The sequence below is a fragment of the Colobus angolensis genome, unplaced genomic scaffold (genome assembly GCF_000951035.1).
Source record: "Colobus angolensis palliatus isolate OR3802 unplaced genomic scaffold, Cang.pa_1.0 Scaffold233, whole genome shotgun sequence".
In the NCBI taxonomy this organism is placed as follows: domain Eukaryota; kingdom Metazoa; phylum Chordata; class Mammalia; order Primates; family Cercopithecidae; genus Colobus; species Colobus angolensis.
Genome location: NW_012115522.1, coordinates 130,021 through 156,419, shown reverse-complemented (window position 1 = coordinate 156,419; position 26,399 = coordinate 130,021). Strand labels below are relative to the sequence as shown.

The 26,399-nt window shown below is 35.6% G+C and overlaps 1 protein-coding gene across 1 annotated transcript in view; it reads left to right on the top strand.

Annotated features, from left to right (window-relative positions):
- WRN (Werner syndrome, RecQ helicase-like) overlaps positions 1 to 25,979 on the top strand; it is a 115,739-nt gene extending 89,760 nt beyond the window's left edge. Inside the window, exons 30-34 of the mRNA XM_011944529.1 lie at positions 2,252 to 2,366; positions 6,594 to 6,725; positions 9,318 to 9,480; positions 19,265 to 19,471; positions 25,213 to 25,979. Coding sequence (XP_011799919.1) covers positions 2,252 to 2,366; positions 6,594 to 6,725; positions 9,318 to 9,480; positions 19,265 to 19,471; positions 25,213 to 25,322 — 727 coding nt within the window. The 3' untranslated portion in view covers positions 25,323 to 25,979. The remainder of the gene's footprint in view (positions 1 to 2,251; positions 2,367 to 6,593; positions 6,726 to 9,317; positions 9,481 to 19,264; positions 19,472 to 25,212) is intronic.
- Positions 25,980 to 26,399: the final 420 nt, after the last annotated feature.

Sequence of the window (26,399 nt, the reverse complement as noted above, 5' to 3'; positions counted from 1 at the left end):
TCCTCCTTCTTCTCCTCCTCCTCCTCCTTCTTCTTCTTCTCCTCCTCCTCCTCCTCCTCCTTCTTCTTTCTTCTTCTTCTTCCTTTTTTTCTGAAGACAGGTCTCACTCTGTTGCCCAGGCTGGAGTATAGTGGTGCGATCACTGCTCACTGCAGCCTTGACCTCCTGGGCTCAAGCTATCCTCCCACCTCAGCCTCCCGAGTAGCTGGGACTACAGAACATGCCACCCTGCTCAGCTAATATTTGTATATTTTGTACAGACAGGGTTTTGTCATATTGCCCAGGCTGGTCTCCAACTCCTAAGCTCAGGCAGTCTTCTCGCCTCAGTCTCCAAAGTGCTGGCACTACAGGTGTAAGCCACTGTGCCTGACCTCTTTTTCTTATTTAAATACTTTTCATACCTTTTGTAAAACGGGTTCCTTGTTGCCTGTCTGTGCCTTCCTCCTCCTTCTTAATGACACCACATTAGTTCTGACTGTTTTCCCTTGGCATGTTGCAGAAGCCTCTTAACTATTAACCCTTCATTCTCTCTCTCTGTTTCATCCAGTATATGAGTACCAAACTAAATCTTCCTTTATCATGTCTTACTTCTGCTTAAATGGTTTCTTTCTAGCTTGGAATTCAAGGCCTTCCATTTATGAACTTACTTTTCCGTCTAAGTTACAGAATTTGAAATGGTTTATCTTACCTGGATTGTTTACTACTTGTTGAAGACCCGTTTTCAACTTCCATATATTTATTTACAGTGTTGCTTCTCCTTGTAGTTTCCTTGATTCCTCAAAACTCCTTTTAAGAAATTCTTTAAGATCTCGCTTTATTACTATAAAGACTGTGAGAAGGTATTTCATGATCTTATTGGCGAAGTAATTCCTCTCTCTTGAATTCATAGAGGACTTTCAGATGAATTCGAAAGATGCTTCTCTGGCACCACACAATGCTATATTATAGTTTTTTGTAATTAGTGGTAAACGTGTATTATTATATCTTCTAGATTTTAAACTCCGAATAAAGATATTAGCTCCTCATCTTTTTGTGTGTCTCCCATAGCACCTAGCACAATGTCTCGTAAACACGAGGTGATCATTAAACGTTTAGAAGAAGTTATTTCCCAAGAATAGTTGCTTAGTAATTGTATTCGTCTTTTGCTTCCTTTTAAAAAATTGTTTCTGTCATGTATACATATGTAACAAACCTGCACATTGTGCATGTGTACCCTAGAACTTAAAGTATAATTTTTTAAAAAAATTGTTTCTGTCACTAAATTGCATCCAATAGATGTTACTTGAGTGCAGAATTTTCTAATGACATTACACAGTGCTATATCTGACGCTAATTCTGTTGTTAATAAGTATTCTAAGACTATACTATTCAGGATTTTTTTTTTTTTTTTTTTTTTTTTTTGGTGACTGAGTCTCACTCTATCACCTAGGCTGGAGTGCAGTGGCACAATCTCGGCTCACTGCAACCTCTGCCTCCTGGGTTCAAGCAATTCTCCTGCCTCAGCCTCCAGAATAGCTGGGACCACAGGCGTGCACCGCCACCCCTGGCTAATTTTTTGTGTTTTAGTAGAGATGAGGTTTCACTGTGTTGTCCAGGCTGATCTTGAACTCCTGAGCTCAGGCAATCCACCTGCCCTGGCTTCCCAAAGTATTGGGATTACAGGCATGAGCCATCGCACCTGGCCCAGAGGAGATACTTAATGAAAAGGAGTAATCATTAGATCAGCAGATTTTTAGAAGGAAGGAGGGCATCGAATGTGTTCTTGGATATTGGACACAATAAGAAATACTGAGCTAAAAGTCTGAAGGAATTGGCAGATATACTGTTACAGGTAAACACTTTGTAGAAGAAAATAATGAATGAGACTTTCTTTTGAGATTTTCTTAGCCTCTTAGTTGTTCCCAGTTAGAGCCTCATACTTTTCATGACTATATAGATAATAATAAAATCAGTAATAAAATGAATATTTGATATGTTAACCTGTTGCTTTATGAGAATGTCCTGTTTACCAGTTAACAGTGTGTTTTTGTGGTGATGGGGACAATAGTGTTTTTATTCATAAGTTGGTAAAAGCACAAGTCTTTAAATGGTGGTAAGCAAAGAAAGAAATTATAAAACATGATTAGTTGTATTATACATTGTTGGAAAAGCTATACATTTAGAGAATCATTATGAAGCTGAACATCAGCTATATTGCCGGAGTGATACTATTTCAGTGGTTTCTTGACCTTTTTATTGTTGTTAAACACAGACCAACTACGGTTGAAAACGTAAAAAGGATTGATGGTGTTTCTGAAGGCAAAGCTGCCATGTTGGCCCCTCTGTTGGAAGTCATCAAACATTTCTGCCAAACAAATAATGTTCAGGTAAAATACTGTGGTTTGCAGGAGCTCTTAGAGAATAAGCATTTTTTGTAACCATTTCAAAAGTACCCTTCAGATGCAACATTTTCTCACTTTCTTTGCATTTCCATACTGGACACTTAGAAAATGAATTTAGATTGTTTTTACAGTCAATCTGTCGTAAAAACATGTCAGTTATCTACTTTTAAAGATGATACTAAAAAGTAGTTGTCCAGGCTGCTGATGTCTTTCTATTTCATTGGGAGGTTTTGTTTTTAAATTGGAAACATTATTTTAGGTTGATAAATTACAATTTTACATTCAAATGTGGTAGTTGGAAATTAAAGCTGGAAAGTTACCCTTGCTATGAGTTGGTCCGGAGCTCAGCCACTTGCTTTTTTGGTTTAGCATATTCTCTAATCTCGCTCCCCTTCCAGTAATGCTGTCTTTTGATAGTAAGTGGATTTCATATTATTCTCTTCAGTTTTAATAGTGTTTCCTTCATATCCTTTTACTGTTGCCTGTTCTGCCATAAGTGACCATTTCCCGAAAGATCATTTGGGATTTTCTCTAAACTCCACATAGCAGACTCTATCGTGTGTACTCTGCAGAAGGTGAGGCAGTGGGGGATAGAGGGGAGACTACTGGACTTGGAGCTCAGAATCAGGACTTTAATTCTTCCTTACAGTTGTTCACCTGGTGAACCTGAACATGTCCTTTAATTTCCTTGGGTCTCCATTTCCTCAGCTACACAACGGAAATGACACTTCCTCCCCCACATCCGGGAAACAACAGATGACATTAGAAAAGTAGAAGACATGGGATAAATATAAAATGTTGAACGAGTTAAACACATTCAAGGCAATATTAAGGGATTATTTTTTACTTCCAAGAAGCTCCTGGAAGCTTTGGGCAGGCACAGTTGGATCCTACTTTAGAAAAATCTTTCTCTAACTATAAGTAGAAAACCCTTCTGCTTTTTGAATGTAGCATTTCCCTCTTTTGATATAGAATATCTTTGGCAACTTTAAATTTTCTTTTTCGTAGTGTTATATAAGACATCATGTGAAAATTCTTATTTCTTACTGAGTTTTTAGAAATAAAATGATAATGTCTTAATGGTTTGGGAAAGAATGTCATACCTACCAGTGGTAATTGAGTAAGTTCCCTCTCTTTGGACACTTGACAGTAGTATCTTCTTTCATGAATTAGTGATATTATTGAATAATGAATGAACGATCTCTCCTAACTCCCCTTCAGGAGAGGAAACTGAAGTAGGGGAAAAGGTAAATTCCCCAAGGGATAGGTATGAAACCTTTATGAACCTTCTGGATAGAGACGATGACTGCTAATTTCTGTGATTAGAAATTATACTTGGGTTATTCTGCAAATTGAAATCATTTATTTTTTAAAATGTCAACTTTAATGTTTCTTAAGCAAGTTTTGTTACTCATGAGTTTCATTAGCCTTTAATATATTTTTTAAATTTTGAAGTAAAATTTCTTGCTGTCACAATACACATTAAAAATTACAAATGTGACACATATATTAAATGCATTAAGATGGCCAGTTAGGAAAAATATGCTAAAATATTTTTATATAAATACATTTTTTGAAAATTTTGAGAACTTATGGAACAAAGTAATGATACAATCCACAAATGTACAATTAAAGGGTTTAGGGATATCCAAAATACTTGGCAAAGTAATCTGAAATAATACTCTTAGGAAGGAAGGGCTACAATGTGATTCTAGTAAGCAAAAATCTAATCAAATCATACTGTAGTCCCAGCTACTCGGGAAGGTGAAGCAGGAGAATGGCATGAAGCCGAGAGGTGGAGATTGCAGTGAGCCGAGATTGCGCCACTACACTCCAGCCTGGGCGACAGAGCGAGATTCCGTGTCAAAAAAAATAAAAAAGACTGTATGAACATACATGGCATAAATATGTACAAATATTATTTATTTGAAAAAATCCAGGGGTAAGGGCAGGGTAGTTAGAAAATACCTAAGGGTGTTCATGAAATAAGATTGGCTATGAATGACAGTTGCTGAAACTGGGTGATGCCCATCTTACTCTCTCGACTTGTGTTATGTGTTTGATATATCCCACAATAAACCTTAAAAAAAAAAGATGAGTGGTCAATTATAGGAAGATATAAATAGAAAAGACAATAAGGACGAAAGTTGGCAAAGCTTACCTAAGCACTCTTTAGATAAAAAGACATTTTCGCTAACTAGATTTGAATATTATAGTTTAATTGGCAAGGAGAAAGCCTGAACTTAATCTTTGTTAAGAGACTACTTAAGGCACTATCAGAAGTTACCTTATGGCGAGGTGCAATCCCTCGTGCCTGTAATCCCAGCACTTTGGCAGGCCAAGGCAGGCAGGCTGCCTGAGGCCAGGAGTTACAAAACAACCTGGGCAACATAGCGAGACCCCACCTCTACAAAAACAATTTTTTAAAATTAGCCAGGCATGGTGGTGTTATCCTGTAATCCCAGCTACTTAAGATGCTTAGGCAGGAGGATTGCTTGAGCCCGGGGATTTGAGGCTGCAGTGAGCCATCATTGTGCCACAATACTCCAGCTTGAGTGATAGGGAAAAAAAAAAAGCGTCTTTGTTGTATTCTCAAACTTTCAGGTGAGCTGGCTTCCTATATAACTTTCAGGTGAGCTGGCTTCCTATGTAACTCTTCTGTAGGACAGAACATACTGGTTGGGGCAAGTGAAACTGTCCAGTTGTATGCCTCATAAGTTAATGAATTTGCTTTCTAATATGTACACTGATATTTATACACACATACACATAAAACCAAGTTCAATAGATGGGTAGTGCAACTCTACTCCCCAAAACCCAACTACCCTGTGATAAGATACATCAGACTTTTGAGATTGCATGGATGAGGACTGAAATGCTGGCCTAGACCATGGCGTTGCCATAGTGGGGTGACCAGTCTGAAGAGCCAACAATGCTTCCTCAGTAAATACATATTTTGTCTTGATAGGATTTCTACAGATTGCAAAATGCAGCTATTCTGAAACTGTAAAAGAGAAACAGAAGCATGTAACACCTGGGAGTGTTTTATTAGGCCCACCGTATGCTCAGAACATGAAATCTCCACTGCTAGGGTTATTTGATTGAAATTGTCTTTTGTGTTGATGTGAGAGTTTAGCTCTGAGATTCTTCCCGATGTAAAATGTAATCCCCCAAAAGGTTTGGCAAGCATGTTTTATTGCCTTGGGTCAGATAATTCAAATTCTAACATTAGGCATCATCTATATAGCATGTAAAAAGTAAAACAGAAACATTTATGTTTCTCACCAAGCAGTAAATTAATACTCAACTAATACATTTCTTAAACTCCCTAATAACAGAGTATGGAAACAAAAAATGAATTTCTTTCCAAAAGAAAAGCTCATAGATACGTTTACTCACATATGTATACATAGTAGAGTAGATCACATGATAAATAACCTTATAAAAATGATACCAATAGCATTCATCAAGAGATGAGGCACTTCTTTAAATTATTAATTTAGTTTGTTACAGATTTTATTATGGCTATAGTATGTTGTTTTAATCTACCTTTTATGTGTAGTTAAAAAAAAAAGTTGTCTATCTCTTTACCTTTATTTCAGCCTTTAAAAAGATTCCATTATTTTTTCATTAATCGTGTTTTTCAATCATTCCCCATTTTTTCTTTTAAACATTTCTTAAGGAACCATATTTAAGATTTTATAGAATACTTAGATTTCTAGTTGGGGTGTATCATTTAAAATTAGATGTGTAGAGAGAGTGTTATGATATATTTCATTATGATATATTAGTGGTTATAGTACCTAAAATCGAATAGTGATTCCGTTCGTTCGTTCGTTCATTCATTCATTCATTCATTCATTCATTCAATATTCACTTCCAGGGATTGGGGACTTACTTAAAGACAGAGTGGTTCACATTATACTTCCTTTTTTTAGTCCTGCTTATTGGTTAAAGAGAAGACTAGGAAATGTTTGTTATTACAAATATTTTGTTAAAAATTAAATTTGTGTGCTCTAGCATTATTTTACCTTTTTAAATCAATACGTTAAAAATCCAACTTCTTTTTGAGCTCCCCATAAAAAGGGAATTATTTGTTGCTTATAGGTTTAACTTGTGTTTATTTTTTTCTTAATGGCTAATGATTTATATTTATATTCTATTGTTATATTGATATTATTGATCATTTGTGCTACATTTAAAATTCTGTAGACAGACCTCTTTTCAAGTACAGAACCTCAAGAAGAACAGGAGACGAGTCTGGTAGCAAAAAATAAAGTATGCACACTTTCACAGTCTGTGGCCATCACATACTCTTTATTCCAAGAAAAGAAGATGCCTCTGGTAAGTGTGACTTTCAAGTTACAGGGAATTTTTTTATTTAAACTTGTGTTTTATCAGCTGTTTAGTATTAAAGCTCTGACTTGGGATAATTTCCTCCAACTCTACAATAAATCTCAGTTTAATTTTAAAAGAGAAAGTTGTTTTCTTTTTCTGTTAAGCCTCCCTGTTAAGCAATAGCAGTAAGTTTAGTTTGGCCATGAATATCTTCTAGAGGTTGTATCGGAGTACTGATACACACATTTATAGCTCAGGGATACTGCCTCAGCCATATTTTAAAATGGGACTAATAGTTTAAAAACTATACATAGTCACAATGTTAAGAAACAACCTCAAGATGCATTAAGAAAAAGGAAGGTGCAAAACAGAAAAACAAACGTAAATGTATGTGTGTGCATATGCATGCTTATATAGTCACATATTCTTGTATGTGTACAAAAAATACATACTGGATCTCTGGAAGCATAGCCAAACAACTGGAAATATGCTTTTAAAAACTTGCTTTTCATTCTATCTCTTCTAGTACTGTTTTGATGCTCTTTGAAAACAGTCTAATTGCTGTAACAAATGACCACATGTAGGCCGGGTGTGGTGGCTCATGCCTGTAATCCCAGCACTTTGGGAGGCTGAGGCAAGCAGATCATTTGAGGTCAGGGAATTGAGACCAGCTGGACAACATAGGGAGAACCTGTCTCTACTAAAAGTACAAAAATTAGCCAGGCGTAGTGACACGTGCCTGTAATCCCAGATACTTAGGAGGCTGAGACACAGGAATCACATGAATCCAGGAGGCAGAGGTTGCAGTGAGCTGAGATTGCACCACTGCATTCCAGCCTGGGCGACCAAGCAAGCCTTGATCTCCAAAAAAAAGACCATATGTAATGTTTCTTCATTGATCTAAGATAAATCTTTAAGGCTGTTGAGGTTTTTTGTATACAAAATGGAGAGTAAGTTTTAATGGAATGTGACAAAATGAGGCTTACAGTTAAGTTTAATTTGAATTCTCATCCTCTTGACATTAAGTTGATTTGTAACAACAGATACGGTCCAATGCCTGCTTTTCTATTGTCTCTGTTTCCATCCACTAGTGCCTATATTACACACCTTTTGTTCAGGTTTTATCATTTAAAATAAATAAGAATAAACAGTCCATAGCTTATCTTACTTACTGAATAAATGTTTTAATTTGACAGTCATGTTTGTTAAAGTTCCTTACAAAAACCATTGCCCAAGAAACCAAATAATTCCATTATATTATTTTTGAAATAGAACGCATAATAAATGGGAATTTTAAGTTCAATTTCTTATGTAAATAATAACTTCTATGTACATGTTAAAAATGCCTGTATATACCTAATTTGACCATGTATGTATAGTAGAAATGAAAACAGTTACTAAGAAAATTTGGTATTGGCTCCAAATTTTCCGAATAAAGTGTATTCTAATGCTCAGTTGTAATACAGGGTTTCATGTGTTAGTTTGTGTATTCATGGTTAAAAAATGTGAAGACTGTTATATCTTCATTTGTGGCTTTTGGTGTTATTTGGTTGTATTTTATTGTATGATATGGTGGTATAATTGTTCTTACCTCCCAGGAGTCTGAGAGGATCTTGCCAGTTAACCGCAGAATTAAACATGCTTAGGACTAATTAATCAGGAGCAATACTGCAATTAGTTGGAGGTAATTTGAAACCTGGTATCAAATAACCCTGATATTATGCACACATGGTGCACACTTTTCTAGTAGACATTTAATGAAAGTAATTTAAAACCTCCCTTTGAAGGATGAAAAACTTTGCCTTAAATGCTCTATTCTGTGAAAGTGTCAACATTCATGCAAATACAGTCTAAATTCAGACTTTGAAAATGTATTGAAAGAGAGGATCATGAAATAAGTTAGAGCTGAGTGACTAAGCTTTCTGGGTGCTTAAAAGAATGTTTTACCTAATAAATATCGGAAATGTATTTGCAGCCACATTTGTTTAAAGAACCGTATAAATATGTAGCACTGTTCATGTGAAGTTCAATGGTAGGAAAATGCTAACACCCCTTGTGGAACTGTAGTTACTATTATTTTATGAATAGAGCCAATTTCAAACACCTATTAGAGTCTTCTCAGGAACCTTTTATAGAATGCATCTGGAGCGTTATGTTATCGCTAAGCATTTTAGGATTTGTCTTCTTGGAAGTTCAGGTAACCAAACCACCATGTGTTATTTCAAGCGTATATAGTATTGGGTTACAGTTTACTGTGTTTTCAAAAGGTTGTAACAACTATTAGACTTACAGAGAATGACTTCTCTGCCACTAATGGCTTTCTAAAGTGAATAGAGAGGGGCGAGGATTGAATTCTTCGGTAAAGCTGGGTGATTTTGCTTTATTCAATACAGTTTAATAAATATAAAAAGTAGAACCTATGGAGAGCTATAATGGGGGTAGTTTTAAAGAAATTCTGAAAATGAGAAGTTTAAATAAAGGTTTAGTTCATTGTTTATTTCACACTGAGCATTACCTGAATGTTTTGGACATTTTCTTTCCATGAGTAGAGTGGACACTTTTAAAGTTCACTGGGTTCCTTTGCTGTTCTTTCTCTAGAAGAGCATAGCTGAGAGCAGGATTCTGCCTCTCATGACAATTGGCATGCACTTATTCCAAGCGGTGAAAGCTGGCTGCCCCCTTGATTTGCAGCGAGCAGGCCTGACTCCAGAGGTTCAGAAGGTTATTGCTGATGTTATCCGAAACCCTCCCGTCAACTCAGGTGAGAAGCATGGCCTGCCTCTGCACCCTTAATGACTTGATGAAGTAAACAAGCAATCTACTAATATTTTTCACCTTTAACAGCGCTAATCCTTTATGCTATTATGAAAAGCTTTTGTGATTCTTTTTCTTGTTTTAGGAAAACAGTCTTTCTTCCCATTATCACTCAGAGAAAAATATACTGAGAAATTCTTTTGTTTTGTTTGTTTTTTGAGACAGAGTCTTGCTCTGTTGCCTAGGCTGGAGTGCAGTGGCGTGATCTTGGCTCACTGCAACCTCCACCTCCTGGGTTCAAGCGATTCTCTTGCCTCAGCCTCCTGAGTAGCTGGGACTACAAGCGCATGCCACCATGCCCAGCTATTTTTGTATCTTTTGATAGAGTCAGGGTTTTCCATGTTGGCCAGGCAGGTCTCAAACTCTTGACCTCAGATGATGTGCCCACCTCAGCCTCCCAAAGTGCTGGGATTACAGGTGTGAGCCATGGTACCTGGCCAATACACTGAGAAATTTTTATTTTCCTTTTCAGCTTAAGGTTACACCTTCCCCGCCATCCAAAACAGTGCTTTCATTTTTTCTAATTTCTACTTCATCACTTGCAAAAACCATATTTTTCTCCACATTCATTCCCAGTAGCTTCCTGACTCCTAGTTCTTCCCTAAACCTTTCTGAGTCCTTGGCATTGGTTTCACTTGAGTAGCCTTTCTAATCAACACAGTCATTGGTATCAGTTACTGTGACATGGAAGGGACAGACCAAGTTCTGTGGGCCGCTGTGTAGAAGGATTTCCTGTCACTTTGCTGCAGAACCTCAGCTGTGCTGTGGAGAGCAAGCCCCTTTGCTTGCCTTGTAGAAATATTTTAAATTATTATCCTTTTTTTTTTTTTTTGTGGTAACAGAAATAAATAGGAGATACGTTAGAGGATTTTCTCTCCTAGATGTATAAATACAAACTTGGGGTCTTGTAACTCAATAAATCTGATAAGTTTCTTTAGACTGTTAGGATAGAGCAGTGGCCATACCAAAAGCCTCATCTCCAAAGCTGCAGTGCAGATACTTTTTACTACCTTAAAGTTTTTTGCACTTGTGTACAACTTGTGAATAATTCCCCCTGAGAATTTGGAAAATCACTCTCTGAAAGCACAGTCAATACTGTGCTTAAATAGATCTGAGCGAAAATAAGTCACTTAGAAGACAGGATTATTTCTAGGCTTGAGCATGACTTGACTGAAGGTCTAAAGAACGAACACCTCCTTCACTTCCATTGATCACGGTGGATGCACAGGGAAAGGAGAGACACGGAGGCAAGTTGCAGTAGTGCTCATCTAAGTTCCAGGGATGTGGGGGAGTGGCCAGGGGACTTCAAGTATAGTAAATAAATAACCTATTTATAAGTTATGTCAATGTCATATTTGAAATAGAAAACCAAATACTGCATGTTCTTACTTATAAGCAGGAGCTAAATTAGGTGCATATGGATATAAAAATGAGAACAGGCTGGGTGTGGTGGTTTGTGGCTATAATCCCAGCACTTCGGGAGACCTAGATGGAAGGATTCCTTGAGCTCAGGAGTTCAAGACCAGCCTGAGCAACATAGTGTGACCCCCATCTCTACAAAAAATAAGAAAATTAGCCAGACGTGGTGACATATACCTATAGTCCCAGCTACTTGGGAGTCTGAGACAGGAGGAGTGCTTGAGCTCAGGAGTTTGAGGTTACAGTGAGCTGTGATCATGCCAGTGCGCTCCAGCGTGAGTGACAGAGTGAGAACCTATCTCAAAAAGAAACAAAAAAAAAGGTAACATTAGACACTGGGGACTACTGAGGGGAGGGAAGGAACAATGGTTGAAAAGGTGGGAAGGGACAATGGTTGAAAAACTGCGTGTTGGATACTATGCTCACTATCTGGGTGATGGGATCAATTGTACCTCAAACCTCAGCATCCTGCAATATATGAATGTAACAAACTTGCCCATGTACTAACTGAATCTAAAGTAAAAGTTATAATTTTAAAAAATTGTGATAAAATCAGAAAATAAAGGTCTGAGATGGAAAATTAAAAGACCAAAGCCATCCATAAGCCCAATAAATCCCTTCCCCCCAAAAATTATATATATAAAAAAAGATATTGCGCCAGGCATGATGATTCACACCTGTAATCCCAGCACTTGGGAGGCCGAGACGGGCAGATGACTTGAGGTCAGGAGTTCAAGACCAGCCTGGCCAACATGGTGAAACCCCGTCTCTACTAAAAATACAAAAATTAGCCAGCAGTGTTGGCACATGCCTGTAATCCCAGCTACTCAGGAGACTGAGGCAGGAGAATCGCTTGAACCAGGGAGGCGGAGGTTGCAGTGAGCCAAGATCGCGCCACTGCACTTCAGCCTGAGTGACAGAGTGAGACTCTCTCTCTCAAAAAAAAAAAAAGACCTTGCACCCTGACAAGTTCTAGTTTGTGCAGGAATGCTAGAATGACTCAAGATTGGAAAAATCTTTAAATGTTACCACAATAAGGGTAAAAGGAGAAAAATTACCTAATGTCATCTGAACAACAACAAGAAGAAATGAAAGACATTAAAAATTGGGAAAAATTTATATTTGAGGAATACTCTTAACAACAAACTCTGCTTATATATCACTTCCTAGTTTTCTGATAACTTCCCATGCAGATGTGTATGTAAGGAATGGATGTAGTAGTCATGCTAATCTGAGTATTTATCTATGTGATACTTATGAATTAATCATGTAAGTTAATAAGTTAGCATTTCAGGGTTAAATTAGCCAAAGTAGGTTAGAGAGGCATCTTATGAGAAAGCTGGCCAACTTTCCTGGTCATCTTCTGATCTTCCTAACTTCAGAAATCAAGGCAGAGAGAGGAAAATAGTAACTACTTGGTAGGATTAGATTTGTGGTTGTGGAAACCTCTGTTTCTCCAGTGCAGAATGAGATAGCATTTTAGAGAAAGCCAAAGACTCAAATGTCTTCTTCATGCTTATAGTCTGGAATTTTTTTTCCTTTAGAAATGTATTGTCTCTCAGGACTTAAAGCAATTTGCATCTTTGGATGAAATGTTGAGTAGTAGGCAGTATTCTCTGAAAGAATTTGTGCAGGCTAGGCACGGTGGCTCACGCCTGTAATCCCAGCACTTTGGGAAGACGAGGTGGGCAGGTCACTGAGGTCAGGAGTTAGAGACGAGCCTGACCAACATGATGAAACCCTGTCTCTACTAAAAATACCAAAATTAGCTGGGCTTGGTGGCACACACCTGTAATCCCAGCTATGGGAGGCTGAGGCAGGAGAATCGCTTGAACCCCCCTGGGAGGTGGAGGAGGTTGTAGTGAGCCGAGATTGCCTCATTGTACTACAGTCTGGACAACAGGATGAGACTCTGTCTCAAAGAAAAAAAAAAGAATTTGTGCAGTTCCCCACACCAACCTTTTTTTTTTTTTTTCTATTGGCATTTCTGCTATTATTTAGCTGCCTTCTTTATATCCTGAAACTTACAGGTGGTGTTGGTCTAGTCTGTAAGAGCAAAGGCTTTGGTAATAGACAGATCTGTATTTAGACCTTGGCTCTAGCTTTTCATTGTTATGTGACCTCCATCAAGTGATCCAATTTCCCTAATCCTCAGTTTCCTCATCTCTAAGACAGGGAGAATTAATATTGCCTCTCTTACAGAATTGTGAGAAATACAGTCATGCGTCGCTTGATGATGGGGATGAATTCTGAGAAATGTGTTGTTAGGCGATTTCATCTTATGGAAACCTCACAGAGTGGACTTAATCTTAGATGGTGTAGCCTACTACACATCTAGGCTGTATGGTATAGCTCCTGTCTTCAAACCTGTATAGCATGTGACTTTACTGAGTACTGTAGGCAATTATAACACAGTGGTATTTGTGCATATAAACATAGTGAAACATAGAAAAGGCCCAGTAGAAATACAGTGTAACAGATTTTTAAAAAAAGGCCGGGCGTGGTGGCTCACGCTTGTAATCCCAGCACTTTGGGAGGCCGAGGTGGGCGGATCACCTGAGGTCAGGAGTTCAAGACCAGCCTGGGCAACATGGTGAAACCCCGTCTCCACTAAAAATACAAAAATTAGCCAGGCGTGGTGATAGGTACCTGTAATCCCAGCTACTTGGGAGGCTGAGGCAGGAGAATTGCTTGAACCCAGGAGGTGGAGGTTGCAGTGAGCCAAGATTGTGCCACTGCACTCCAAACTGGGAGACAGAGTGAGACTGTCTCAAAAAAAAAGATACAAAAGGGTACATCTGTATAGGGCACTTACCGCGAATGGAGCTTGTACCCTGGGAGTTGCTGTGTGTGTCAGTGAGTGAGTGGTGAGTGAATGTGAAGACCTAGGACTGTGCACTGCTGTAGACTTTATAAACCCTGTGCACTTAGGCCACACTCACCCCTGTGATACGAATCTATCTGTATCATGTGCCTGCATATGTACCCTTGAAACTAAAATAAAAGTTAAAAAATTTTCTTCTTTCACCAATAATAAATTAACCTTAGCTTACTGTAATGATTTTTCTTTATGAATTAAAATCTTTTTACTCTTTTGTAATAACACTTAGCTTAAAACACAAACATATTATACAGCTGTACAAATATATTTTCTTTATATCCTTCTTCTCTAAGCTTTTTTCTGTTTTTGATTTTGTTAAATTCGTTTTTACTTTTTACATTTTTTTTTTTGTTAGAAACCAAGACACAAACCCACACATTAGACTAGGCCTACATGGGCTCAGGATCTTCAGTCTCACTGTCTTCCACCTCCACATCTTGTCCCACCAGAAGGTCTTTAGGGGCAGTCACATGCATGAGGCTGTCATCTCCTATGATAACAATGCCTTCTTCTGGACACCTCCAGAAGGGCCTACTTGTTTTACAGTGAACTTCTAAAAAATATTTATAAAGTGTATAGTATAGCAAACACATAAACATAGTAACATAGTCATTTGTTTTCATTTTTAAGTATTATGTACTGTATATGCTAGACTTTTACACAGTGGGCAGCAAAGTGAGTTTGTTTACACCATTACCACCACAAACACATGGGTGATGCTTTGCATTGTGATGTTATGATGGCTATGATGTCACTAGATGATAGGAACTTTTCAGCTGTATGATAATCTAATGGATACTTGTTCCTGTTGGCTGCCCATCGTTGACTGAAACATCATTATGTGGTACATGACTGTAAATTAGATACTGTTCAGAAAGCTTTGGCACACTGGTAATAGCAAATGGTGGTGGTGAATATGATGATGATGATGATGACTGAAGACACAGATGGTAAAATTTTATGATGTCTTAAACATACCCTTTAAATATGATTATTTTTATAGGTTGTCAGTTTTAATAGGCACTTAAGAATATATGAACTTAATAAGTATATAAGAAAGAATGTTCCCCAATATGTATTTTACAGAGACATACAATTTAAGAACTCAAACAGGTTGTAATGGTGTGTGTGTGTGTGTGCGTTGCGCGCATGCATGCATGCTCATTCGCACTAAAAAATTCTTGGGCATATATTCCTGAATGTCCTAAATGGACATTCTAACATCACTTCATTATGGGCAGAGGGAAATGGTAAAGGAAAATTTCATATTATATTATTCAGCCACATATTGACAACGTGTGTTTTATTTGCTTACGGTAAAGAATTGAAGCACTGTTAATTTGCTTTCTAAATCATGTAGGCACAAAGTTATGGAACTTTAGATTTAGAAATGAAATTGGAAATCATTACACTTTCCCTTTCCTATCCCACCCTGTTTTGGAGATAAGGAATGTGAGGCCTGGAGAGTTATAAAACTGTTTTAATACCATGTCTAAGATTAATGACTGAGCAAGTTTCTCTTTTTACTCATGTTAAGGTTGTATTGCCAATTAACTTAAAGGAAAGAAATATGCAATTTCTAATCCTGATATAGGATATGGGTATATAAACTCGATGAGTGAACAAATTAACTTATTTATAATCAGTTTCATATCTTTATTTATTGAGTGTCTTTACCCCTTACCATATCTAATACCCTCTACATTCTAAGATTTGCAATTTCTTTTTTTTTTTTTTTTTTTTTGAGACGGAGTTCGCTCTGTCGCCCAGGCTGGAGTGCAGTGGCCTGATCTCAGCTCACTGCAAGCTCCGCCTCCCGGGTTTACGCCATTCTCCTGCCTCAGCCTCCCGAGTAGCTGGGACTACAGGCGCCCGCCACCTCACCCGGCTAGTTTTTTGTATTTTTTAGTAGAGACGGGGTTTCACCGTGTTAGCCAGGATGATCTCGATCTCCTGACCTTGTGATCCGCCCGTCTCAGCCTCCTAAAGTGCTGGGATTACAGGCTCAAGCCACCGCGCCCGGCAAGATTTGCAATTTCTATTTCTGATGTTAGATAACTTTTTAAAGTAAGAAATATTAAAATCAAGCAGAATATAATAATGAAAAATTCTTAAGATATACTTACTAAAAACTTATTGTTCTGTTAATACACTGTCTGTAGGTTGCACATATAATATGAAAAAGTATGTTTTTGTAGGCTACTTTTAAATCTAGAATAGAGGAGGTTAAGAAGGTTGTGATAACCAGCTCTTTTTTTTTTTTTTTTTTTTTTTTTGAGACAAGGTCTCACTCTGTTGCCCAGGCTGGAGTACAGTGGCACAATCATAGCTTACTGCACCCTTGAACTCTTGGGCTCAAGCAAGCCTTCCACTTCAGCCTTCCAAGTAGCTGGGACCACACCTGGCTAATTTTTAAATATTTTTGTAGAGATGGGGTCTCACTACATTGCCCAGCCTAGTCTTGAACCCCTAGCCTCAAGCGATCCTCCCACCTCAGCCTGCCTAAGTGCTGGGATTGCAGGTGTGAGCCACTGAGCCCAGCCCTCTTTTATTTCTTTTGATAGTACACTCATAATCATTAAACTATTATTTATGGATGTGAGATTGTGCTTTTGGATTCTTATTTTTTCTTTATAAAATACCTTTTGTTCTCTTACTGGAAAAAACATTGTTGGATTATAAATGATAATAAGGAATGAGGATATACATACTATAATAACTATTCAGATATGTTATTTTCATATTTTATTTAACTGTAGCCATGCCACAATAATTTAGAGTTTTAAAGAACAAGTTTGATTAAATCTAAACTCTGTACAATCCTGAATTGAGAAGTTTCCTGTATTTTATTATGACACAATCTTTCACCTAAAAAGAGTAATTATGAATTGAGAAAACATAGCTATTAATTTCATACTCTTATTTGTTAAGTAGGTTTTGTCTGGAAAACTGTTCATCTTTAAAGGAGCTTTGTACCTTTGTATTCTTTTCGTTTGTCCTTGTTTATATAATTTTAAACTCTGTTTATGGATTTGGGGTTCGAACTATGCTTAATAATAAATTAAGGCATTGAATGAGGTACCTAGATAGTATTTTGATTAATTTTATTCTCCCATTCTTAATGTGCATGTAACTGGAAAATTAAGAGTGACTTCCAAGGGATCTACTACAAAAGTAAGGGTAATATGATCTCTTTGAAAACACTGAAGGCGTGTAGCAGTGTTGTCATGAATTCTCCAGTAGATATTTTCAGCACTTATTTACATGGGAAGTTAGAGCAGAATAAGATGCACCTGTAAAGCTAAATGCCACTTATTTGCATATGTATAAAATGCAGGATGAATTTACTATAGTTATATAAAGGGTACTTGTAGAAATGTATTAGAAAAATGTATGAATTTTTAAATTATATCTAGAAATTAACCTTATACATTTAACTTTAAATCATTAATAGTGGTTTAACACCATAAGCGGATGTTTATGCATCATCATTTTATGAACAGAAGACATTCTAATTTTAGAAATAAAGTAATTCAAAAGAGAATAAAATATCTTATTTTTTCTTTTAAAATTGATTTGTTTAGCCCATTACACGATAATAGCTCAAGCTTGTGTGATTTTTCCCTAAAAACTTGGTTTATAAATGTCACATTTATAGCATGGAGAAATTAATCATCCATAGTTTATTTATCTAATTTCTAAATGCCCATGGAAGAAAATGAATTTAATGCAATGTAGTGGTATATTACTTGGTTTTGAGTGTGGGAAAATTTATATGGTCTTTCTGAAACAGCACTATCAGTAGAAATATAATGCGAGCTACATATGCAATTTTAAATTTTCTAGTAGCCACATTTTAAAAAGTAAATGGATGCAATTTATTTTGATAATATAATTTAGTCTACTGTATTTAAATTTTTATCATTTCAACATGTAATCAATCTGAAAATTATTAATGAGATATTTTATGTACTTTTTTCTGTAATAAGCCTTTGTAATCAGGTATGTACTTTATATATACAACATATCTTCTGATGCTAAATTTTAACTGGAAACACTTGATCTGTGTTTAGCTTTTGTAAAATTTACTGTTGAACAAAGTGGACTAATGTGACCAAGGTGTTCCAAACGTATTTTAAAATGTGAAGACAAATAAAAGGGAACTCAAAGTAAATTTGGATACACACATACAACAGAATACTCCTCAGCCATTAAAAAATGATGAAATAGTAAAATTGGGGGAATTTTGACATTATTAGGATGATATAATGACCAAGGGACAAATACAATTTTAGTTTGGTTAAGAGATAAGATAGTCACATTGCTGATTTTACTATGTGTAGAGGTTATCTTTCCCTTTTTAAGATTTTGAAACTTTAATTAGTTAACCCACTGACCTAGTTTATATTAGCTGTATAACTTTCTCTTCCTGTTTTTTGTTTTGTTTTGTTTTGTTTTTTGATTTTTAAACTGCAGTGTTTTGAGGAGTCTTGGAGTAGCAAGTAATCTTTGGAAGAAAGGAAAATATAAACCTGAAAACTAATAATTTAAAGAACATCTTTTCAGGTTGTTATTTGAAAAATACTTGGTTTCTGATCACTGATTTGAGTTGGGTGTCAAATGTTTGATATGTTTTGTAAATTAGGTGAAGGTGAATGGATAGGTTCTAAACTGCTTGGGTTTACCGCACTCTGGAGCATTGCAGAAGAATGTGATGTTGGAAGGAAGTGCTGAAACATAATTATTGGCTTGCCTATAGGAGGGTGCTACATAATTTTAGAAGGTGTCAAGAAATTGACACAGTCTGAATTAGTTCTGTTGAGTTGCAAAAAAATGTAAAGTTTCTTGATTCTGAAAATAAGAAATATGTTCCCAGAAATCTCATCTAGTTAATGTGCATTTAAAATCATTTTATGTCTCTTGTTACTACAATAATAGCCATTGAAAGAATCCTTTTTATTAGAATCTTATTTACAAGTATGATTAGCTTCTACTTAAAGAATAAATTATTATTATACTTGATCTTAGGCAAAAGGCCAACAAGTGATCAGAATAAATTATTTTAAGAAAAAACTAATTATAATTGATATTTGGAATTGGAAGCACAATTTCCTTTAGAGCAATTCTATGAATGGTTGTTTTGACTCTCACGGCAGCCCACAAAAGACAGTTTGAAACACAATTTATGCAGTGTCAATAGTACTGACCTGACTTTGGACCTTGGCGGCAGGGGCTTCAGGTGATAGTGATACCTGAGTAGAGTTTTTACTCCATTTCCGTTCCGTAAGGCTATAGGCATTTGAAAGAGGAAACTTCTTTGGCAACCCTCCTCCTTCCTTTCTACAGAATATTTCACTATTTCTAGCTCATACGTTTTCTAAAATATTCTCTGTAATTTGTTTTGAAATGGAGTTTTTTTTATCTTTTACAGATATGAGTAAAATTGACCTAATCAGAATGTTAGTTCCTGAAAACATTGACACGTACCTTATCCACATGGCAATTGAGATCCTTAAACATGGTACTGACAGCAGACTTCAGCCTTCATGTGATGTCAACAAAAGGAGATGTTTTCCCAGTTCTGAAGAGATCTCTTCAAGTTCTAAGAGAAGCAAGGAAGAAGTAGGCATCAATACCAAGCTGTTAATTATATAGAGAATTTTCATATAGTGTCAGTTTCTTCAATTTGCATATCCTAGTACTAGAATGCTGTATTTTTTGAACTGTTATGAATTCTGATGTGATTACTTTCTCTGTGGGCCGCATTTCCTTTACTTTTCATAAATATGATCTGAGAAAAGTGATTTTTTTAAAAAAAGACAGTAAAAGGGATGTTTAGTCCATCTGTTTAGCTCACTGTGTAGAATGTCAGCTTAAATTTTACCTGTACCTCATATTGACCATATAGCCTGGAAAAATCTTCCTTTCGGATGTATAGTTAATGAATTTAAGCATATGGCAGTTTATGTAGTTAATGAAAGTGAAAACAAATTGTGTTATAAATACCTCCCATACTGGTTTATTATCATTCTGTCATTCATCATCGTCTGTTACTATGATACGAATATCTGAGGTACAAGGATTACTGTTGCTTGTGGCTCTCAGCATGATCATAGATAGATTACAAATTTAGTATTATGTTAGATGGTATGTTTTATTAAAATCAAATGCTTCAAAAATAATTGCTCTGTGTATGGCATGAGATAAATAGCAATCAGAGAATATTATTTAGTAATATGACTCTATTAAATAATGGCATAAATTTAAAAATTTGACCTTCGGTATCTTCCGGATCTAAAATTACATGACTCCATTATAAATGTTTTTGAAATGATTAACTAAAAAATTGTTTAAATTCTTAGTTGGTAAATTCAGTGTGGCAGTAGGTGGTGGTGATTATTTGTATTAGAGAATTAGGAATTACACTTTAGTTCTAAGGTAATCTTTATAGGCTGTTTGGCAATTAAACTGCTACTTTTTTGAATTGCTTAAAAATAAGGGGAGCTGGTCTTTTTAAATTCTGTACTTGAGTTAGATCTGTATATAGAGTCATGTCCTAGATAATCTAATGAAATTTAATTAGTAGGAAATCTTTATATTGTTCATAACTGAACTAGCTATAAGAGGAACATTAAAGAAAACATATTTTGGGTGGAGGTAATGAAATTTAGCTTCTAATGCTTAGCCTTCTGTTTCTGTAATCTATACCAGCTGCCTAAGACCCTCTTACTTTTTCCCAGCTTCAACCTGTCAATACAGGAAAAGGTGTAACTTACTATTTTTCCTCAATATTGAAGCACATTTGTAGTAAAATATTATTTTAACTATATATTGCCATTTTTGCTTTTCCCCTATTTCAGTAACATTACATGTCAACAAGAGAATGGGGGGTATTGTGGGGGTTTGGATGGGAAGAAATTTTACTAAGCTTACTGGATTCTAAAAGGTCTGCCTTATTTGGCCCCTTTATCCTATTTAGGGGAACAATGGTGTTGGGGCTGGGAAGTAGAGGTGAGTGAGTCATCCAAAGGATCTGTCTTCATCAGCCTCCCTTTATGAAAAGCAGATTTCTGTAGAGTGTTGGAGGCTTACTTTCAGAATCTGTCATATGTTAGCATTCATCTTCTCTACTGACCTGATTTATATCCCTTAGTCTGTTTCATTTTATAATTATGAGGCTTCTGACAAAGGATAAAGTCATTAGAACAAATTCTTTTTATTAGTTGACGTATTGTTATGTTTACATCTCTTGTGTTTGCTATTAAGATAGAAGCTCAATCATGTCTTTGTTTAACAGAAAGGTGATGTCTTGGCATTGATAATTCGGATTCAATATCCATAGGTACATGGTGGATTCTTTAAATATTTAGTATTCTTTTATTTCTGGAAAGTTTTCTTAAATGATAGTGTTTTTTTTTTAATTTTCTATAAAGTTTTCTTAAATCATACTTTTTAGTGTTTTGTTCCATTACTTTGTATTTCTTCTTCAGGAACTCCTCCTATACATGTATGTTGGATCTTCTTTACCCAGCTTCAATATTTGTCACTTTTCATGCATTCTTTTTATTTCTTCATTTCTCTTTAATTTAAATTTTTTTCTTCCTTTTCACCTTCTATTTCTCTTTTAACATAATCAGTTGTATTTATTTCTGTATTCCACATAGCTTTGTATTCACTTATTTTTAAATTATTTTTTAAAGGTTTTAGATTTAAAAATTCTTTTTTTGTTTATTTATACAGAGAGATACTATTTTATTTTATTTTTACCAAAGGAGCAACCCTATTAACTGAAGACTTCTGTAATTTTTTTCTTTTATTTCTGATTCTTTCCTCAGTTTTCCCCCTCAGTATTCCCCCAGTTTTGAATTTTTCTAATTTTGATTTGTGATGTCTTTTTGTGTTTTAGATAATTTTCCTAATGGTTTCCAGTTCATTTTGAAAGGCTACAGTTTTATTCTGTATCTAAGCAAGTCTTTCTGGTGTCAAAGATTTGACCTTGATACTTTTCTTTTGCTCGTTTTCATATGAAATTAGTTTTCCTGTACTTTCAAAAGAAGGCATGGTTCAGGATGGTTTTCCCAATTTCACATCTCTCTCTAATGTTTTTGTATAATGTCTAAAATATGGAAACTTGGTTTATGAGATCTACTGTGCCATTTTTATCTAGGCTTTGTCTCCCTTTAGTCTCTGTTGTACCTGTCCTGCTTGGTTTTGATTTAACCCCAGTGATTTCTCCTGAATGTGGAGCCTTCTCCTAGAAGGCAGCCTCAGCTAGTCCCAGGGTTCAGAGTAGCCAGCTGCGCTCTTCACCTAAGAGATCACTGTGGATTCGTTGTACTCACTATTGGCTTGGACAAAAGCTCTCCCATTTTTAGATGCTATTATCAGATTAATCGCTCATTAATCTGTCTTCCCAGTGTTTGCCGGTGGGCTATCTTGGGGTTCTCTTGTTATCAGACACCTCCCTGCTTGCCTCTGCTTTCTCCCATACAGATGTCAGTATTGTGCAGGTCTTAATTGCTATTGGTGGTTTGCTCCTACATTGTTACAGTTTTAGTTTCCCAAGGATACCTTTACACTTGGTTTTATTGTAAATGTCGACAATGAATTTGGGGTTTTACTATCTAGTTCTGTCTTAATTCTGGAATTCAGAAAGATTAAAAGCTCTGCTGCTGCTGCTGCTGCCACCGTCTTCCCAGTACTCTCTTGTCCTGTGTCATTTTTTTCTTCTTATTTTTCTTGACTGTTTAAGAGAGAATGTATGACATTTCCTGCTTGACCACTGAGTTTGATTACAAATTAAAATACACAATATTTTATACAAATTGTTTTGTAGAAGATTTATTTACAGATGCTGATTCACAGGTAAAATTGACTTATGAAAATAGTTTTCATGACAAATGCATCAGGCTTGGTAACTAAATATATGGATTGACCTTGTTTATAAATGAAATTAAATGTGAACATAACTTACGTATTTCTGTATTTGCTTCATCCGTATGTGCACATATAATCAGCAAATGAGTTGATGTTTCCTGTTCATAACTTAATGGTAATAGCTTGGTAACAGAGTTGGGAGTATTAAATGTAAAGAGGCCCTTAAAATTTTGTTGCTGGGAATTTTAGTAGTCTACTGATGAAGGAAATAGACACTGGAAGACATTGTTTCTACTAGGTAACTTAGATCTCATACTGAAGACTTCTTCAAATATTTATTGTTGACACTCAAAAGACACACGCAGTGTAAGTAAGTATTTCCCCCTTTTCTCAATGAAATGAGATCATTATTATAAATGCTGATGATCATGTTTATAGAAATACAGAAGACTTGAAATGATATTAGCTACCAATTAATGAGTGTGAAGAAGAAATCAGGATTTCGCTATTTTACATTTATTCTTATTTAACTCCAAATAATTCAGTGATGTTATGTACTATTATTTCCATTTCTCTGTGAAGACGTTGAAGCTTAAGTAACATGTATAATAAGGTCATACATTTAGCAAGTGGCTCAATTGAAGTTCAAACCTGGTTCTGCCTGATTTCAAAGTCTATGCTACTCCATGGTATTAGGCTACATACAACATGACTTAGGGTTTCTTCCTCTGCTCTATTACTGTTCAGATGTCCTCCTCTTTTGGCAGCGTTGGAGAAAATTTTTGCAATCTATCCATCTGACAAAGGTCCAATATCCAGGATCTACAAGGAACCTAAACAAATTTACAAGAAAAAAAAAAAAACCATTAAAAAGTGGGCAAAGGACTTGATCACACACATCTCAAAAGAAGACATTTATGTAGCCAACAGACATATGAAGAAAAGCTCAACATCACAGATCATTAGAAAAATGCAAAATGCCTTTTCTGTATGCCACCTTATATCCCCAATATTTATTATTTCTAAGTCATAGTATCTTACAGTGTGTATAAGTCTCATCTATTCTTTTGATTTTCTCTTCTCTGCTTGCAGTTGGGTACCTAGGAACAAAGTTGCAATCTTAGCCAGTTTTTTCTTTAGCCTTTGCTGATATGTACAAAGCCCTTTTTTCTACCCTGGATTTTTTTACTTAAGCTGGAACAACTAAGTTTTTACCTTTTTTAAATATGAAGTTTCAGAGTCTTCTGCCAAGGATCTTTTGCTGTTTTCCTACTGTTAAATATTTCAAAGCCTTTTTTAAACATAGAAAATATAATCAAACATAGCAAGCATCTGATGAACAGTATCTAGATAATCTTCGTTCTTGAAATGGAATAAATGGTATTTTTGTATTTTAGACTAACAGACACATTGTACCTTAGATAAGGCCAAACTTCTCATAAAATCTCTCAATTACTTTTATTAATAATAACCCCAAATTAACTCTGGATTCCAGGATGTACTCATGATGGAATGATTTCTCTGTTATGTTATCCTGAGGATCTAGTACTCTGAGATAACAGAAATGTAAGCCACTTTAGGCTTATGAAACACTTAAAATTATTTAATTCTTTTTAATGTGCAGATGGTATTGTACCCAAACACTATCTTTTTTGTTTGTTTGTTTTGTTTTTTGTTTTGTTTTGTTTTGTTTGAGACAGGGTCTTACGCAGCCCAGACTGGAGTGCAGTGGCATGACTATAGCTCACTGCAGACTTGACCTCCTGGGCTCCAATAATCCTCCCTAAGTGTTGGGATTGCAGGCATGACCCACCTCACCCAGCCTTAAATTATTTTTTTTCAAGGATGTTTAACCTGAGGTTTAGAGGCTCTTTGGCACGTGAGCTGCTGAAATGTGTGCGAAAGTGTGCACGTTTCTCTTTTTTTCTGGGAAGTGGATCTGTAGTGATTCTCAGATGAGTCTATGAGACAAGAAACTTTTATGTTTTCCATTTATTTAGCAAATGTTTGTTAAGCATACTATGCCTTGGCAACTCTACAGGGTGCTGATTGGACAAGTCTGTCTACCTCCCATTGTAGGTGTTAGAAGCTATATTCTTTTCACATGCATAATATAACTCTTTGTGTGTGTATACATGCCCAGGCATGTTCCTTCCTCAAAACATTAAATTCACCATTTTGGTCAACTCAAAGCAAGTACACCATGGGATATAGATCTGAGATAATGTCTAGATTTTTACTTACTGAATGAGGTGTCTTGAGTGTCTAAGACTACATGATGAGATGGCAAGTAATTGCCTAAAGAAATGATGTAGTGATTTTGTGTCTCTTATATTTATTTACTTTTTGATCCAGAAATAAATTATATAGATAACCACTATTTTTTTTTTGGATGGAGGAGAAAGGATGGGTGTATATTCAGGAACCTGTGTTACTTGTTTGCAACTAATACCCCTTCTCAGTAGTACAAAGATTTGATTTCTTTTTCTTTCTATTTCCTATAGACTTCATCTGCAGAGAGAAAGAGACAATTACCTGTGTGGTTTGCCAAAGGAAGTCATACCAGCAAGAAATTAATGGACAAAACGGAAAGGGGAGGCCTTTTTAGTTAAGCTGGCAGTTACCGGAACAATTAATGTTTCTTGCTGTATTACAAGAGGAGAGTTATATTTTATTTCTGAAGAGTAAGGAATAGTATTTTGACTTAAAAATGATTCTGATTACAAAGTTCACTGTTTATTGAAGAACTAGCATCTTAAATCAGCCTTCCGCAATTCACGTAAAGTTTCTGGGTCTTCTGGAAGGCTACGTGAGTACATTACCTAACAGAATATTAAATTGGACTTCCTGTAAGATTGCTTTAAGAAACTGTTACTGTCCTATTTTCTAATCTCTTTATTAAAACAGTGTATTTGGAAAATGTTATGTGCTGTGATTTGATATAGATAACAGATTAGTAGTTACATGGTAATTATGTGATATAAAATATTCGTATATTATCAAAATTCTGTTTTGTAAATGTAAGAAAGCATAGTTATTTTACAAATTGTCTTTACTATCTTTTGAAGAGGCTCTTAAACACATTGTTAAATGGTATTAGTTAACCAGGCCAGTGAAAATGAAACCACATTTTGGGTGCCATTAAATAGGGGAAAAAAATGTAAAAAATGTAAAACAGATACCAATTGCACTAGGCAACTGTACATTTTGTATTTTATGTACAATTTCTATTATTTTTAAAATAATAAAACAATGTTTTTCACACTGAATATTATAGATATATATTTTTTATTTTTTAGCTTTCATTTACGTAATTACTTTAAGTACCTTTATTTTTCAAGGATGTCAGAATTTGATTCTAATCTCTCTTATGTAGCACATGTGACTTAATTTAAAACCTATGCTGTGACACAGAGTTGGGCAAACAATGGTTATTTAACTTTAAGCAGTTCACTGTACATTTCAAAGCCTTTGATTGGCTTTTTTGTAAACAAAAATGTCTTGTTAAGAAACAAATATATCTGTCATAGAAGAACTAGAAAATCCAGGGAAGTGAGAAAAATGAAAATAAAAATCATTCATAGTTTTACTAGTAGCTAATCACAGTCAACCTCTTTTGTGTATCCCACCAGACTTTTTTATATTCACTTGTTTTTAGGTAAAATATAAAAGTCTCGTATATTCCCATT